The 17,764-nt window shown below is 43.0% G+C and overlaps 1 protein-coding gene across 1 annotated transcript; it reads left to right on the top strand.

Annotated features, from left to right (window-relative positions):
• The first annotated feature begins 1,345 nt into the window (after nt 1-1,345).
• LOC110988535 (protein Wnt-7b-like) lies at nt 1,346-17,008 on the top strand. Its single transcript, XM_087135505.1, has 4 exons — nt 1,346-1,582; nt 2,552-2,781; nt 10,407-10,675; nt 13,233-17,008. Exons 1-4 carry the CDS (start codon nt 1,512-1,514, stop codon nt 13,710-13,712), a joined length of 1,050 nt encoding a protein of 349 aa, XP_086991631.1. The 5' UTR covers nt 1,346-1,511; the 3' UTR covers nt 13,713-17,008.
• The last annotated feature ends 756 nt before the right edge of the window (nt 17,009-17,764 follow it).

The raw sequence follows: 17,764 nt of genomic DNA, 5'->3' as shown, positions 1-17,764 counted from the left end.
AGAAACAAAGAAAAAATTCTGACACAACTTAATTTCATTACAACTCAGTTTTGCTTGTGTGTAGTTGGCCATTGCAGGGTTTCCCAGACGTTTATCATTTTCGAAAAAGAAAATCTAAATTTTCCCACATTTCCACTTACACATGTAATTAAGAGGCAATGCAGTTGTGCATCTGTTGGCAAAAAGTAGGAAAGTTCTCTAACTCTAAAGTCCTGCGGACCAAGTATAATGAGCTTTCTTCACATATTTTAACAGAAATAAAAAAGACACCCTGCTCTTGTCTTACACAATAGTCAGCAAATTAGACTACTAAATAAAAACGTCCACTGAAAATAACTATACATTTTTATTATTTACTGAGTACTGAGTGCTCGGATATAACAGAGCCTAGATTCTACCTCGATACGCTGTTGTCAGTAGGCCTACTTCATTGATCAGATATTCGATTTATCCTCAAGTTTCTTCCATTGAAGCGATTCTTGGTGTTGATACTTGTGCCACGAGGCCTCATACTTGCATTCTTTAGCGGTAACCGATTATTCAGACCACTCAGGGTAAAGTCTTCCAAAAATACCGTTAACTGATTTTTGTTTGGGGCCCTATATGAATTTTCTTTGACAGATCGGTAATAATTAAGCAGGCGTCATTCTGCACCCCCAGCGAAGATTTCGGAAATATATTTGTTATGACGTCGATTGCAAGAAAATATGAATGATAGCTGTCTACAACCTCGTAACCAACTAGAATCTTGGTTCCCTTGAAGTTACATCAATTCACAAACGCACTTTAACGATTTGTTGGTAAAACAACGGCAGCTAATCTTTATTTGTTCTTGTCACATACACTGCACCTTTACAAATGGCGAAACACAAATTGTTTATAAGTACCGTTTCCAGTCCAGACGACATAAACCGGCCAAAGGACATATAAATGGCCCTATAGAACTAATTATCCTGGGGATGCCCAGCGCCTCTTGAAACAATATCCCCGTAGGTCATACAGTTTGGACAGGTAAACCAATAATAATTATGCAAACAAAAGCTTTCAGGTTGCGCTGTCGGCACCTCAGAGCGGCCGAACAAAGCCCGGTGAATTCCGACATTACCCGGCCAAACACGGGGTGAAAAATAGGGGGAGTATTACAAAGGAGGCCCAGCACGAGGGCAAACGGTGATCGCGCCTCGGAGCAAACGGCGCGCCGAGTCGGGATACCTTTTTGAAGAGGCATGCCGGGGTTTAGGGAAACCGCACACAACCAGCCAATCACGGGGAGTGTTTGGACAACTCACTGCCTGCTGAGATAGCCCCAGCTTTTCTAATCACTAGGCGGACAAGACCAACAAAAAAATCTCAGTGCTCGTAAATTAGCCACCGGCATTCGATCAAGCAACGTTGCGCTGGAAAGCCAGTCGCCAGTTACAGTGTCAAAGGCAAGCATACACCGCCGGTAGTCTCCAAGCAACTTTGCCCTCAGAAGTCAACCGAATGGAACTATAAACCTACGGGTAGCCATGAAATATTTTACAGCGATAGTTGTTCTCTTTCTCACGCAGTCGGTGCTACTCAGAGGCCCAAACGTCATGTGAGTAGTGAATATGTTCTGTTTAGTAAAAATGGTTAACGATAACTCGAGACACTCGATTTTGAATTCGACAATTAGGTGTTGAAAACTAAGGTATATGCGTAGCCTGATGAACGCAAAATGAAGGCAATTTATCACGTGGAAAATGCATACCCTGACTCTTTCTTTGCACGAACTGGTCGAATACTATAAACCGACAATAAACGTACACAAAAAGTTCTAAAAACTAACTAATGCGGTTTCGCAAGCAGCTCACAAGCACAGTAGAAGCTGGTTTAGGCCAAGGTTAATCCCTTGGACTTTACAGTCAAATCTGTGAAGTGTAGCTGGCGGTGAATTGAGCATGCGGCTTCAGCTTTGACTGTTTGTTTGACTTGTTACTGAAACATTCGCTCTAAAACCAGTGATTGTACGAGCAGCATCGTTTCTTATGCAACATACCGTAATCCTCCATGATCGTATCTAACGAATTTGCTTTACAAGCGGCCTCTCACAGCTGCGGTGTCCAGCTTCAAATGCATGTGTCCAAATGGATGAGATTTCACCGATCATTTTTAAGCATCGATAGATCGCTTAATTTAATTTCGTGCCGAGTTAAAACGTACGATTTCATAGGATCTAGTTTACCAGACAAAGATTAGCATACAGAAAATGGCTTCCGTTTATCAGTGCAGAGAAGTTTAATGAACAAACAAATTTAAGGCAGGTGTGACAGGAGATTATCGATAATTGATTGTGGTTCCCCGTTAAATCGTTGTGATCGAGCATTGATTCAGCTCCAATTGTTTTAAGAGCAGAGGTGGATTGTCTACCGAGCTTCAACTGTTTCTTCAAGAGTTTCTGAATTGCATCAGAAGAAGTAGACGTTGGTTCCGGATATCTTCTCCCCCCCCCCGTTCGAAGGGAAACACTGTTGAGAAGTATTCACTGGTAATCTTTATGTCCTTCCCACCCTAAATCCTTTTACAGGGCCTTGTCCTCCGTGGTCGCCCTGGGAGCCAACGTCATCTGCAGTAAGATCCCGGGCCTGAGCCCCCGCCAGCGCTCCATTTGCCAGAACCGGCCCGATGCTATCGTGGCCATCGCCGAGGGAGCCCACATGGGACTCTGCGAGTGCCGCCACCAGTTCAGGTACCGGCGGTGGAACTGCACCTCGGACGGCAGCGGGGAGACGTTGTTCGGCCAGCCCATGCCGTCAGGTAAATATGCCTAATTCTAGGCCCAATAATTGTTGCACAATGTGAACTACGATCGGGTGTTCGAGAAACGAAACCAAAGTTGGCAGGATTAACGGACATCTAAAAGGACAGCACCTCGTCGGTCATTCTGACAAGATGACATTTTCTTCCTTCTTGTCAGAACGAGTGAATCCCTGCTTTTATAACGTTGTACAAATCTTTTTCGGCAGACCCAGGTACTGGGGCTGACAGTCTTAAGTCAAGGCTTAGTAAATATGTTGGGTGTAACATCTAAGGAGGGGGGTCTTAGGAAGGAATCCCAATTTTCAATCAAGGGAAATGTCGAGAAAATGACTCCCAAAATCGCGTCTAGACAAATCACTGTGAAACTCTGCCCCCGACAGTCCTACCCAAATGTCTGTTACTCTTAGAAGTTTTTTTTAAAGGAAATCGAATCGGAGGCATTGTACCAATAAAATGTTCATTTGGAAATGTGCACTCAAGTATCTTGGAGTCTGTAGGGGTTGGGGTAAGCCGAGGCCTGCAGGTACTGCTATCAAAAAAACATCATCAATTGAAAGTATATGCTTGCGAAAGCATGGAATGGAGGAATTTCACTTCGAGGTTTTTTTCTTCAATGGTTCCTTTGCCATGTTAAAGGAACTACATGTATTACCAAGTACCAACTGCAAAAAAAAGAACTGATAACAGCTCTGAATTTTCCATATAACTACCTTAGAATCACTCACACAAAGCTTGGTAACAAACCGGCGAAGTTACATGACTCCCAGCTTGAGGGCTCAGCGCAATCTGTGCTCAAGGTGGACGGTTGAGCCATCCACTGCTCTGTGGTCAACGTTAAGTGCATTGACCCCCCCCCAAAAAAAAAAAACAACTCCACACACACACATACACTGGCGGCTCATGGGCAGATATAGGGAAGCAGGCAGCGCTAGAGAGGAATATCAAAATAACATGGATGGAGGCCGGATGGCGTTAATCGGTTGGGGACGGGGAGGGGGATAATATAAGAATTGGTCCTTCACCTTTTTTAAAAACTGAAATGAAAATGTATACCTTGCAAAGGCATTGGTTAAAAAACTGGCTAAAGTAGCCAGAAATTGTCTCAGATAACACGACAGAGCATCTATACTCCAAAATTCCCCGGGGCCCTTGAGCGGGCCCCGGACCCCACACTGCTCAGGGCTTTGCGCTTCGGGCTCGCATTTGTTCTGATCAGGGCTGTGTCCCCCCCACACTTTTCAAAATGGATTGACACCCTTGACGTGGGGCCTAAGTTGGGAAAGTAAAAATGCCGTGCATATTGCTGAATAGTTACGTGCTTACTTTGAAAAAGATAAGTAAACAGCGAATTGATAATTAACTTTGCCCAAACAATACAGCAAACAGAAACAGCGAGCCTTCGTTGCCAAACGGTACAACAGAAAAATAAAGACTAACAAGATCACCAGATGTTTAGAACAGAAGGATAGGCCTACATTTTGAAGTCTGAAATGCGAACTGAACCGCACTAGCGTACCTTGCATGTCGCCTTAAAAAAGATTGCATTTCTCGACGATCTGCACGCCGCCGCTTTCCCCTAGAAATACACACCAGTATCAAGGAGGCTTATACCGAGCCGACACATACTTCTCGGGCATGCAAAGACCGATCAGTTTTCAAAGTCACTCTGAAAACACTTGTTGGTTTCTCTACGTCCATATTTAAAATCATTCTATATTCTCCACAGACCTACGTTTCCCCTACCCCCGTAAACAATTGCTGACATTGTTTCGCAGGGCAATCAAGTGGCGGGGACAGGTGACTCGATCGGCCCGTGTCGGTTACCAGTGTGTTTTCCCCTGAGCTCATAGCGCAGGGTTGTCGGTGTTGAACCGGTGCTTGGCAACCCTTGCAGTCTTGTCGTCAAAAATAACTGAAGGTAGTCTTTAAAGCAAACTCTTGTTGGTGTGAGTAATACAAACCATCGGTTTCCAATTCTCTTCTAAAAGGGGAACATGCAAATTCTACGCTACGTCTTTGAAAATTGCAAAATAAGAGACCATAGCTATAAAGGCCTAGATCTACAAAGTGTTCAAAAATTTCCATAATAGTTGTTTTATTTTATGATAACATAAACTCATTTGGGGCAAATTTTCAACATAAGCGAGGATACATCCAAAAACCACTGGCAGAGAAATTGGTTTATATGCGACAGTAAGGTGGGGAAACGGTTTTTAACAACATTGTAAGCTTTGGACAATAGTAAACGGCAAAGTTCAACTTCGACGTGTAAGTAAGTCAAATCAGTCAAGGAATACAATTTTCCATTCAAACCCCGGGAACTGCTTCCCGAGTTCAGTTGACGTTTAAGCCCGGCACGAACTTCTTGCGCGCGCACAATCTGGAAGCCCGCGGGTGAGGAGCTTGGGAGTATATAATGGAGCGGGCTGAGGGCTCGTCAAGAGCATACAAGATGAAGGCTGACAGGTACGATTGATTGGGTTCAGAGGGGAGGTGTGTGAGTCTGATGGACAGGGGAAAAGGCGCGCCCCCAAGTCAAGCTTTTCCACCTCTTTTCTTATGTGACGATCCCACTGAAGCGTATAAAGGCTACTGAACAGTGGAGAAAATAACCAGGAACGTCAGCAGTTGCAAAGAATCAAGCTGTTTCTGAGCCCAGAAATAATCGATAAGAACATTTTTTCAACTTTACACCCGTGCTTACCAAATTTGGTCTTAGACAATATCTAGATTAGCTTTTAATCCATCCCCCGGGGAAAATTCAGGTCGGTGTTTCTAGAAGTAATATCTATGTTACGAGTATGCTTGCTGTTGGCTGACTTCTTTCCCTGTAAACGTTTGTTTGCTCAACGAAAAAGGGCACAAGTCTGGAAAGAAATTAAAAATGTTTGAAATGCATTATGAATAATGCCTGGTTTGCACTAGAAATAAATTTGCACGGAAATGTCAAGAAAAAGATTGCCTTGCCGTACAGGCATCAGTTCAAAGAAAGCAATAAATGTGGCCACGTCTGAGCAGTTTGACATCCGTAATACCACCATTTTGGGGGTTATAAAACACCTGACCTGCGTTTAAATGGTTCAGCACTCCTTAACGAACAGAAACTTTTTTTATGAGCCGGGATGACACTCGACCCATAGCACACCATAAAGTCGGGAAGCCGATTTGGGCTCGTTCACTTCAACTGCATGGGTTCAAACAGAGACTGATTATTAACTCGCACAAAGATGGTAAAATCTTCTGGTTAATTCTCCATAGTACTTCAAACGGACCGATCGAAATCTAATGCAATATAAATGTGCCATTTATGGGATATTCTTGTCGAATTAACTACGTTTACGAGTGCAAAAACCGGAGTGGGAGTTGCTCAGATACGAATAAGTGTGCAAGCACCATATACATGTACATGGAAGTAGGCCATAAGAAGTTTCTGAACGAGTGTAAATCTGAAACAAGTAAGGCAGTGCGATATATCTTTGTGAAAATTATTTTCGCGAAAAACAAGTATGACTGCATAGGCTTTTTTTTGGGGGGGGGAGAAAGCGGATGTAAGGGATCACCTTTCTTCGAGATATATTCAATCAGACAATTCTGCAAAATAAACTTCTTAAAATGTACATTAATTCATTGTGAGCCACAGCGCAACTGTTGTAAATAATTCATATTGCAACTTCAACTACTGCGTACGGAGCGAGCTTCGTCGCAGATGCAACGCCGTCCATCATGGAAATGGCGTAAACGGAAAGTACCACATACCATACGTACATGTACTAACGTATTTTGCTGCCACATTCTGCTGCATTGCAGTTTTCACTGATTCGATTCTCACTTAGACCACGCAGGAAGGAAAACACCGACTCTCAAGGTGATATTCTTCAAGCCATGTCCTGTCCGGCATCAGGCCACAGCCCACCGAAGGGGAAAAAACCCAAAAAGAAAAGCCCTGTCCGTGTGTAACCGGTGTTTACCTTTTGCCGAAAGGCAACTCGGTAATAGGCACTTCACACCTCCGATTGTAACCTCTTTCCCCCCACAATGAATGCCAACATATAATAAGTCTATATACTCCATCCCGGTAATGAATACATGACACGTTTTTTCGCCCTTCTCTGTCGGCGCGGGAATGGCGGGCCGTCTGGCCGCCTGATCGCGTGAGCAAACATTGTCGCCATAACTCGAACCACTATGGCGGTCTTGGGCAAATTGAGATTAGCAAAGAGTGCGTGTTGTAAAGTGGGGGATTTCTAAAATTTGTGTCAATAAAAAAAAGAGTCTAAAACTACAGCTTGGGCCAGATAAGTATTTGTGTCGAAGGCCGATTGCTTGTTCGTTTGTGGTCGTTAACATGGTCTCAATTCGTCAAAGGTTGCTTCAATGGGTTGCACCTCGGCATCCTACATTTCATATTATACTTCAAACCCACAGATCTGTATAAAATCAATAGAAATTTACAGAAACTATATAAATATAAGAATAAAGTACAGGTCTAGACTTACACCTTTCTATAAAAGGAGAAACGTGTTGTTTTTCAAACCCAGCTTCTTTTTAAAGTTTTCTTACAATTATTAACTTGTCTGGTGTTGGGGTTGCGAAAACATGAGACTATTTTCAATATATACAGGACCTGGTCTCAATTTCGTGCATAGGTCAATTTCAACTCGAGCACAAATTATCGGGATGGTAACATATGAGTGTATTGGTTGAAAAATATCGTGTTCATGTATTTACCTTCTGTGTGTATCTATGGCGCTTTGAATCTCGTTCCCAGACAGTAACATAAAGTAGGTTACAAGACTATTTTCAATTTCTGGGTGTAGATGTTAAACCTCCTTAACACTCACAACTTTTATTTTATAACTAATGAGGGTAATCCCAACGTCATGTTAAGGCATGAATACGCAACGCTTAAATTAGGGAAACATTTTTATATCTTTTTATTCTTACTCTCCAATGTTACATTATTTCGAAATTTGTATAACCTCCGTGACGCGGATTTTACAACAAAAATTCACAACTTTTATGAGGTGTTAAGTAAGTGCACAACGCTTTCGAATATTTTAGAGTTGGCACTCTAATGAAGTAATAAATTGTATGTGAGCATTAATTGCTGATTCGCTTTTGATATACAGGCTCTGTGAGAGGTTGGGGTATCTGATGAAAGGAAGGTATAAAATCATTAGCTGATGTGAGACTGGTAACCTAGGAGGCAAGCAGAATTTTGGAACCTCGGGCCGTGTCCGAAATGGGCTTCCAGAGCTACGGCTAGGTCTATTGTCTACGCGTCTCCACTCATTTCTAACGGAGTGAAGACCTAAACCTAGCTCTAGACAAGAGATTCGGATGCAGCCTGAGTTAGCCGCTTACAAACGAAACTATCGATATGCAGAATTTCAATTACAGAATTTTTCTACTTTCACCTGCACGCTTCTAAATGCACGTGAGCAACCAGCAAGCACAACATGGATTTCCATCAACTTTTTTTGTCGATTAATGATTTTCGATACTAATAGCAACTACTGGACTGCTCCTGGTATCATCTACCTTGGTTTCTCTCTACTTATATCCTTGTAGACTTCCACGTTCCAATTCAGATATCAATCATTGCTGCTCGTGCAAGCGTCTGCTGATGACCAATACAAAGTTAGCAGTACCACCCAGGGTGATCCTTCTATTCGAATGGTAAAAAAAAAAGATTTCTGGAGTCCCGGAAAGAAGTGTTCCGCAGTCACATGGTATTCAGTTACGTGCCAACAGCAATCTAAAAAAAAAAAAGTTCGGATCTCGTGGAGTGCTTGACGATCGTTTGATGGAATTGGTGCAAGGCGGACCAAGAAGATTTAATTGCACGCCAAATCACTGGTCGGTGTTTAACATTTCAACGGTGACAGGTCGTTTAACTTTTCATAATCAGCTACAGTGAATCCAGAACCAATATAGGTTTTTACAGCAAATATCTTTGGGGATGTTGAGACATTCAACCAGCCAGTTCGATTAGATGCGGACTGTACTGCCAGAGCTCTCGTGCCCGAAACAGTCAGGTCTGTTTTTGGATTGCGCAGCCAGGTGTTGCGCGGTCGGTCTCCCAATCGCCCCCTCCCCAAATGAGATATTTGCTTATGTGAATGTTTACTGTCCATGACAATGGCGTATTCTCCCCCTCCCCTCGACCGATATTCTAAAAATTAAGAATACGTCTTCATAGATGAGAAAGTAGTTGAGTTGGTGTTTTTTTGTTTCTTTTTTCAAATATTAGCGCCAACATCCTAAGAAAATTACACCATGAAATTAACGCAATTGGCTGTTGGGACTGTAAGGCATTTTTTCTCTCCCAACATCATTGAATGAGCCCAAAGCCGCATTCGCTTTTGAATTTGCCCCCCCCCACCAAAAGCCGAATACGCTGCTGGTCCATTATCAATCTATACCGTCATATTGTCTGTGGGAGAATTTTTTTTTGGGGGGGGGGGATAACTCGTTCTTCGTGCGATCTCGATGGTCTGACCTAGGTGTGAGGGTTACATAAACATTGGGGGCGTTTTACGCACTTTGAGGAGGAAAGGAATTGACATACTCATACACTCAAAACGGCGTCATTCCCTCTTCGTATAAAAAGTTATCTCTTTTTGGGAGGGCCTAGGAGCCCAGATGCATAAATATATCTTGATCAAAATATAGTCTGAACGCTAACTGATTTCCATTTTTCTTGGGGTTATATTTTCGAGCATATTGTGCAAAAAAAAAAAAAAAAACTCGAGGGTTGTAGCACTTTTTGAACAGGTACATGAATACTCAAGAAGGGGGACCGTTTCACGACAGCTGGCCCGAGTGCCGATCAGGACAGCTCGCGTCACGACCGATCCCGAGGCTCCAGTGGTGTTGTTATTAGTACTTATTTCGCCAATTGTATTCAAAATCTGGCCAATTTAACAACCACTTATCATGCTGCTCATGAACAGCGGGAAGCTCCGACTCCCTCCGAATGTTTTGACTACAGTTTTTATACAAATACATCTAAATATTTACGTGATGGATAACAGCCACACATTTATGGTATATACCCTTGGGCAATGTTCTTTCGATTCAACCATGGACGAATAATTAGGTATTATTATGCATGCACTGCGTTTGACAGAATTAACCGAAGCTGAATGCTCAGTGCTGTTTTAGATCTTATGAATAAAGATGTTAAGCTTGCTGGTAGAAGTCTTGTGTGGTACGCAAACACCGATCCCCTGACAATAGTAATAATTCGTCTTTCCTTGCGGTATCTCCAGATAAGCTATCTTTCTCTCTCCGCTTTTCCTCTTTGGCATCTGGTAACACTCTTCGGAACTTTCACCGAGAACTGACTTGGTCCAATGATAGACGGTGGCGTGGTCTGGGATCCAAACCCAACGAGGGACCTCCACGCTTGCTTCTCAGGACATGTACATGTACATATGAAATCCCGTATTGCGGAGAAAAATCCATGTAAACAGGCAGACCAAGACCAAAACTAAAACGCTGATAAAAGACACTAGTGCCTTCATAGTGATTACCACAATTGATGCTGTTGAGGTTTGGTCTCTCCATCTCCTCTTTAATCCTCCTCACCAACTGTCTTTTTCGTTCTCTCCGACCAGGCTACCGCGAGGCCTCCTTCAAGCACGCCATCAATGCGGCCGGCACCACGCACGCCATCACCCAGGCCTGTAGCCGCGGCAACCTGACCAACTGCAGCTGCGACCGGAGTAAGGAGACGGGGCTTACGGAGGAAGGCTGGCGGTGGGGCGGCTGCAGCGCCGACATCGAGTACGGCCTCCGCTTTTCCAGGATCTTCGTGGACGCCGGGGAGACGGTCAACGACGCACGATCGCTGATGAACCTGCACAACAACGAGGTCGGAAGACAGGTGAGTTCTAGAGCTGGATGCGGTTCTCTTTGACTCCCGAACAGATCGTTATGGCTTAGAAGGCAGATGATCTATTACGAACCTTTGTCTTGTATCCATCGTCAGAAGGTTACCACGAAGAGCTGTCACTTTTCATCAGACCATTTGATATATTTTGGGTCCATATCGTCTAGGCTCCTGCCTAAATAGGTTGCATCCTGTCACAGATTTAAAACATCGAGATCTCTTCCGAAGACGAAGTCAAAGGTTAATTTTCTTTTGATATTAAAACAGTTTTATGCTCGTATGTCACGATCTTTGGTGACAAAAACGGTGTGCATCAAGCCTCGGGACAGTGGCATAAATTTATGCCTGAAATTAGGGAGAGGGGGCGGGGAAAGACTTACCCAGCTATGGACATTTGAAAAGCGGGGGGGGAGGGGGCTGACACCATAATTATGATACTATAAGAGCAATGTTCACGATACAGTTGCGAAGCTGTAATATGTATTACATACATGTAGAATCTTACATCTTTTTTTTTTAATGTTCTCCTTTTTTGAGTGATACTAAATGCATTTTGGTTGCTGGGCTGTCCTTTACTCCAACACGAAACCACGTGTGAAATCGAAAAGCCACTTTTTGACCGTGTTACTTACCATGTAATTCAACGAAACAAATTTTAATTGCTTTTGTCCCGTAACCAACACCAGTCAGATTTTCTTGCATTCAAACGCTCGATAAATTCCCGATTGCGTCTTTCAATCTCTGTTATATTTATGTGATCTATTCTTCGATGTATATCAGCTTACTCGAGGGTATAATATCTCACGAATTAAACATAGACTTATTACACAAAGGTTGTCCTTGGTCGACACGTTCACTGAGAGATATGATATACAAAATACGGCCTATGACCTTAAGACTATATAGTATATTCTTTCTCTTTCTACCGCGAATTAAGTTAAATGCGTTTTATATTCAGATATATTTGGAAAAGTCCTTTAAGACTTGACAAAAAATGTGGCTTTATTTGTGTGAAACCTCCGAATGTTCTTTGGCGTTGCACTTTGTCAAAGCAGGCTCAATATACAGCAGTCTTCTGTCTCCCCATAGTAAACTGAGAGCTTATTAAAGTAAGTGCTCGTGATTAGTTTCAGCAAGGCAACTCAAATTGCTTGTGACCTTGCTCTTCTCAGCAACTTGGAAGATACATCTTTTCAATCCAAGTCTCAGAGGAAAACTTAAAAACAAAATCTTCAGTCACTTCCGAGCATCAGCGAGCAATCCTCCAAGATACGAAAAGGACAATCTGCCCCCCTCGCCACATGACGTTATTTGTCTACCGGTATAGATTGCCTTGAATTACTTTCGCTGAAACTACGCAACCTCCAGCCCGTCCCGATACATATACTGTGTGGCTGTCACCTCTCCTCTCAGCCCCCCTCTGCATTCTCCGTCGCCGTGGCATCCGCCGACCTATTCTTTAGTGGCTAATTAAATTGAGGATGCTGCTCCTGATCATCCCCCGAAAAGGATCAAAGCCCGGTACAAATACCACCGACACCAGGCCCACAAAAGCTGCAATTATGGTCCAATTTGAGTCTCTGAGTGGGCTTCGTTTTGTTGTGCTTGCAATTTGTTGTCAGACCGCATTGGTTCCCAATAAGTTGATGTGCAGCAAACAAGACAGCCCTCCAGCGACTGACACGAACGGCCACTTGTCCCCAGACTGCAAAACGGAAACAAGAAACTCTCCCTGTCGAGAGGACTCTTCGTTTTGCATACAAATTATTTTAAACTGCCTCTGGAAAAAAGACATTGAAAGTTGACAAAAGACCTTCACTTTCCGTCAAATAATTTAATCTTATGCACTGTGACAAAATTTTGAAACAAAATTTATTCATCAATATTATATTGAATTGTTTTGGCACTCGACATATCCCTTGATGACATCATTCTAGGTGTCTCCTGGTTTCAGCCCCTATGGGGGATTGTATGACTTACCTGCATTTTCAACCAACTTGTCGAATTACAAACCGTTGGTACTTCTACTCGCTAAAAAGGAAGTGATGAATCCCAGTTACATCAGTTGGGTCAGTGACAACACTTTGAAAGTTTTTAATCCAGCATCTTAATAGCCAAGCCCAAGTACCCAACGTTAATTCAAACCTTTTCAAAATTTGTCCGTGACATGGTTGAATCTGCATTTTAAGCGTTCACTCTTAAAACAACCTAGTCAAAATTGTGACTGATTTTCCTAGTTGTTCAAAATTGATTACGGATTCATTCAAACACACACGCTTACGTTGGCAAATCATGCTTTCTGACAAGATTCCTATTCAACGCACTTTTGAAATACCAATGAACTGACTGAAAAAAATATAGTCAGGTTGACTAATTTCAAGTTGCACCCAGCTGATCCTGATGAGCTAGTCAAATTTTACCGCATTCTAGTCTAATTTGACTGATCCAATAGAGTGTTGAATGAACGACTTAAAACCTAGATTTCAAGTTTAAAATAATTGGTTTTCAGCAGCTCATTCAGCAGCTATTTCAAAATCTACATTCTGTGCAGGTGGTGCAAGACAACATGGCGATCGATTGCAAATGTCACGGCGTCTCGGGATCGTGCACGACCAGGACGTGCTGGACGACGCTGCCCCCGTTCCGTCAGGTCGGCAACATCCTCAAGGACAAGTACGAGAGGTCGGTCCAGGTAGAGCCGGTCCGGGCGCGGCGGACCCGCCGGCCGGCCTTCCTCAAGATCAAGGACGCCAAGAACTTCAAGAAGCCCCGCCGCACGGACATGGTGTACCTCCAGCGCTCGCCCAACTACTGCGACCGCGACCCCCGGGTGGGCTCACTGGGCACGGTGGGCCGGCAGTGCAACCGAACCTCGCTGGGCACGGACAGCTGCGACCTGATGTGCTGTGGCCGGGGATACAACACCCACCAGTACACCCGGATCTGGCAGTGCAACTGTAAGTTCCACTGGTGCTGTTACGTCAGGTGCAACCAGTGCAGCGAGCAGACGGAAGAGTACACATGTAAATAGGACCCTCTTTTCAAAATAGTGAAGATAAGGAACTGAAGAGAACTTGAAAGCGTCGCCCTGATGTAGCTGGCATTACCTAAGGAAAACCCAGGATTGCTGAAGAAAAGACAGCGGTAGCATCTTATACTTAAGGCTCCTCCGTGAACGGTAGGCTACGTAGACATCGCACGATGACGCAGACAGCGCGGGAGACTACATCGTAGTTGTCTGACCTTACACCGGATAAGTGGATTGGATCTTCCCAAAATAAATGAAAGAGAAGACACACCACACTTACGCGAATAGGTATACATTATGATATATACTTTGTAAAAAATCCACTGACAGTGTAATTGAGTACTTTAGTACTCGCAATCTTCGAAGTGACCCAACTTGCCGCGTATGGTGGAAGAGACTCGGCGCAAAGGCAATGCTGATTGACATTTTGTACTTGGGTGTTATTATGTGGGACGTGAGCCCAAGCTTTACAAAATGGAGCGAGACCGCGAGAAATGGAAAGGAATCAATGTTTGATTCTGTTATGAAGAACATGACATGTATCAGTCTTGTAGTCAGGACCATCACAAGACCAGACACAGGACAAGACACAAGACCAGACACAAGACAAGTCACGAGTAACAGCTAGGCCAAGGCCTTGTACATGTATTTCATTTAAATAGCTAGTGGCTTGAATTCAGACGGGAAGTCTTGTGCTGTTTTTTGTGGTCTTATGAATGCCTTAAGTGGTCTCGACTACAACTCTGACGTGTATTTTATTTATAAATCATAATTGTACAACTTTAATACGTCAACATTTCCTTTTTCCCCACAGCTACATCATGTTGGCAAGGGCTTTTTAGTACAACTTTGAGTTATAAATATTATGAATTTATGTTTTAAAATGTCTGTGTATAAATCTGACAGAAGGCCTAAACAATGCGAGTGCCCGTGTACATAAAGCTAAGAGTTTAACATAATTGGAGATGCTTATTTATTTATCTTTAGAAAGGCGCTGCGTAGTTAAATATTAATGCAGAAAATTCAGGCTGCTCTCAGCCACGTTTGCACAACGACTGCAAACGCGTGTTTACAACTTGCCGTGTATTCTCCAACAACGTGTTGAAACTACAATCGCAAACAATGGATTTGAATGATCGGCTGAAATAATGTTTGCCTTTATCAGGAACTTAAAAGGGTGTCAGATCAGATGAGAGATGTCTTTAGGTGTGCACAAGATAAGAGTTGGAGTGTTGAGATAATAATTTGGGCGGGAATGACTGATAAGGAGGAGGGCGTTTACCCGGCCAGACGCGCTTTGTGCGCCCACGAGTGTGTTTACAGATCGTGGTGGGGATGAGGCCTGTGGTCGTCTCTCTTCAAGACTAGACGGGTTCTCTCTTCTAGACTAGACGGGTCTATTGGACCAAAGAGAAATATTCTCCTTGTTCTATGACTGAACACACAACGGGCAGATTACATCCAATTTCCTGAACAGCAATCAATGAGTTGCATAGCTATATCAGAATCAAAAGAGCTTCTGGGATGTTCACTGATTTCGGTTCGTTGCAGACTCGGAGCCATTCTGTAGAGAGGATGTAATATCGTGTAGCGATGCTATGTATATAAATACATGTATTACATATGCGACTGTTTTCCTTCAAAGAAACACTTAACTGGGGTTTCGTTGATGTTTCTCAACAGATCGCAATGGTAATTGCCATAGATCCTTTTGCGCTCTGTCACATCTTCCAGAATCCCTTGCAGTCCGCCATCTTTAACATCCGGCTGTGTGCTTTAACTACATGTTGTAGCTACGGAAGATGTTTGTGAGAAATGAATGATATCGGTGGAAACGGTCGATCAGTTACCCTTGTTAATTACCGTGAGTGTAATTTGATTGATACTTAAACGGCAATTCATTGGATGTGGAAAACAGGCCCGAAATGTACCAGAGAGATTCAGTAAACGGTATACTGATATCGTTCATTTCATTCACACATATCAGTTTGTCCAAAATGGTGGAACCTGTGAGCCAACTGTGTTATTCCCTCCTTTTATAGCGTATGCCGTTGAAAAAAAAAAGGAAAAAAAGAAAAAAAAGGAAAAAGAAAGAAAAAAAAAGACCGACTTCCATTCTGAAAAGTACAGCGGTGCGACCGTGCAATACTTTGTGTGGTTGTACCAAATCGTGTAGCCGGCGGTGTTCCATTGTGACGACACGTCCGTTGTAGCTACCAGAGAAATATCGCTGGTAAAGTTTAAAAGCCACGGTGTCCATTTACCAATTATGAACGTAAGTCAATACAAGGAGAGGGTTTGGAGGGCAACGGAGTTCTGAGGTTTGAAAAGATTCAAGGGGGTACAGATTATAGCACAAACAGCGAGGTTTTGTTAAATGTATCAAAAAATTCGATAGGTTTCGCAAGAAGGCAAAAATCGTGCCTGCCACAGAAGTCTGTAACCACGTTTGCAAAAAAAAAAGAAGACATTTGCGCGTTCTAGGCTACCTTTGACAAAAGTGAAAGAATGTTCACCTTTTCACACGTTCAAATGGCGCACGCATGAAGGTTTAAGGAAAAAAGGTATCAACTTCCTAAAAACTATCCACACAACTCTATATATTTGTAGACAATTAGGAAACTTTAAAACTGGCTGCCGATCCCACAAAATCAGACTTCATATAGGCCCTATTCTTTTTTCCTTTTTTTAATATCTTATCCGATTTGATAGTGAATACAGACATCATGCAGGGGAAAACGTGGAAGTTCTTCTGATTTCTACATGGTTCACGATTTGTTCAAATGTCTGCTGTACTCAAAAGTACCTGCGGGGGTTTGTGACTCATTTGGTTGGGTACGACATGCGAGACACAAGGCACGATAGCCGTTTCGACATAATACGTGATACACGGTATCAAAGGTGTGCTCCACGCACTGTTAGATCTATAGGTAGTTTTCAATGCTGCCACTAGCTCATTTACCTATAGTCCATATTAAGTTTCTGGTTTTAGTGGGACAAATAAAACAGCCGTTGTCGGACGTCCCGTGTTTACAGAAAGCGATAGACTTCCACTTTCGTTTTCAAGTATGGCAACAAAAGCGACCGACAATAATCCCATTATGAAGGGCAAAGACCATCACCACTCATATTCTTTGAGGGGATTATTGATTCACAAGCTGAAGTACTATATTGTAGTTGCAAAATGAATTCATATTTTGTAACGCCACTAGTGAAGTGTAACCAATTGTGAATCGTGAATTTCAAAAGCGCTGCTTGTAAATAAATGTAAACATGTATAAACAATATTTTTGAAACCATGATGGCATAAGCACGTGTTTTGACTCTTTTTTTATACTTTTACGACAATAAGCATTACCATGTTAAGCCTGGTTTCCAAATCGACGTTAAGAGGCGCAAAGAGATCAGTCACCGACGATGTGCTATGATACGGACACACTTAATCCTGACTAACTAAAACATGCACGTAGACAGTCGGGAGAGTTGGATCAGGGTCAACTTTGTCGAACGTCTGCGACGAGTCGCCAGGGTAGGCTCACTAGCACACACGTTGGCATGAACAACGTCTCTCTCGCTTAGTACCTCTCATATTGCCCACTTTCTGCAGCCCCAACTTTCGACAAAATAGCTGACCATAAACAAAACACATCAAGCTGAAGTATCAGTTTTGCTTCAAGAGACAGTACTGGCACCTAAAAATGGCATTTTATGCGAATTATTTTCGAGCTTTGGATGCTACTCTATTTCATTTTTTTGGGGGGGGGGTGTGGCATGACGTCATCCATCAGCGTCTCTGTTTGTGTCTTATTAATGTCTTACGTGCTATCCGCGTTCGTTACGACCACGGAAACCAGGCTTTACTTTAACCGTTCAAAGCATCAGTAGAACGAATGACTGAAACCCGGTAGTTGCCTGGTACTTATTAATACAATACTGTATTCTGCCAAGACGAGCTATCCCATAGTACACTTGCGGTCTCCCAGTATTTGTCAAAGTCTCCGCTCAAGACACACGAGATTGGCAATTTCCCATAATCACCGCAAGTCAAAGCCTAT

Source organism: Acanthaster planci, linkage group LG04 (genome assembly GCF_054643075.1).
Source record: "Acanthaster planci isolate LZ-2023a linkage group LG04, COTS_SCS, whole genome shotgun sequence".
In the NCBI taxonomy this organism is placed as follows: domain Eukaryota; kingdom Metazoa; phylum Echinodermata; class Asteroidea; order Valvatida; family Acanthasteridae; genus Acanthaster; species Acanthaster planci.
This window is presented reverse-complemented; position numbering and strand designations above follow the sequence as displayed.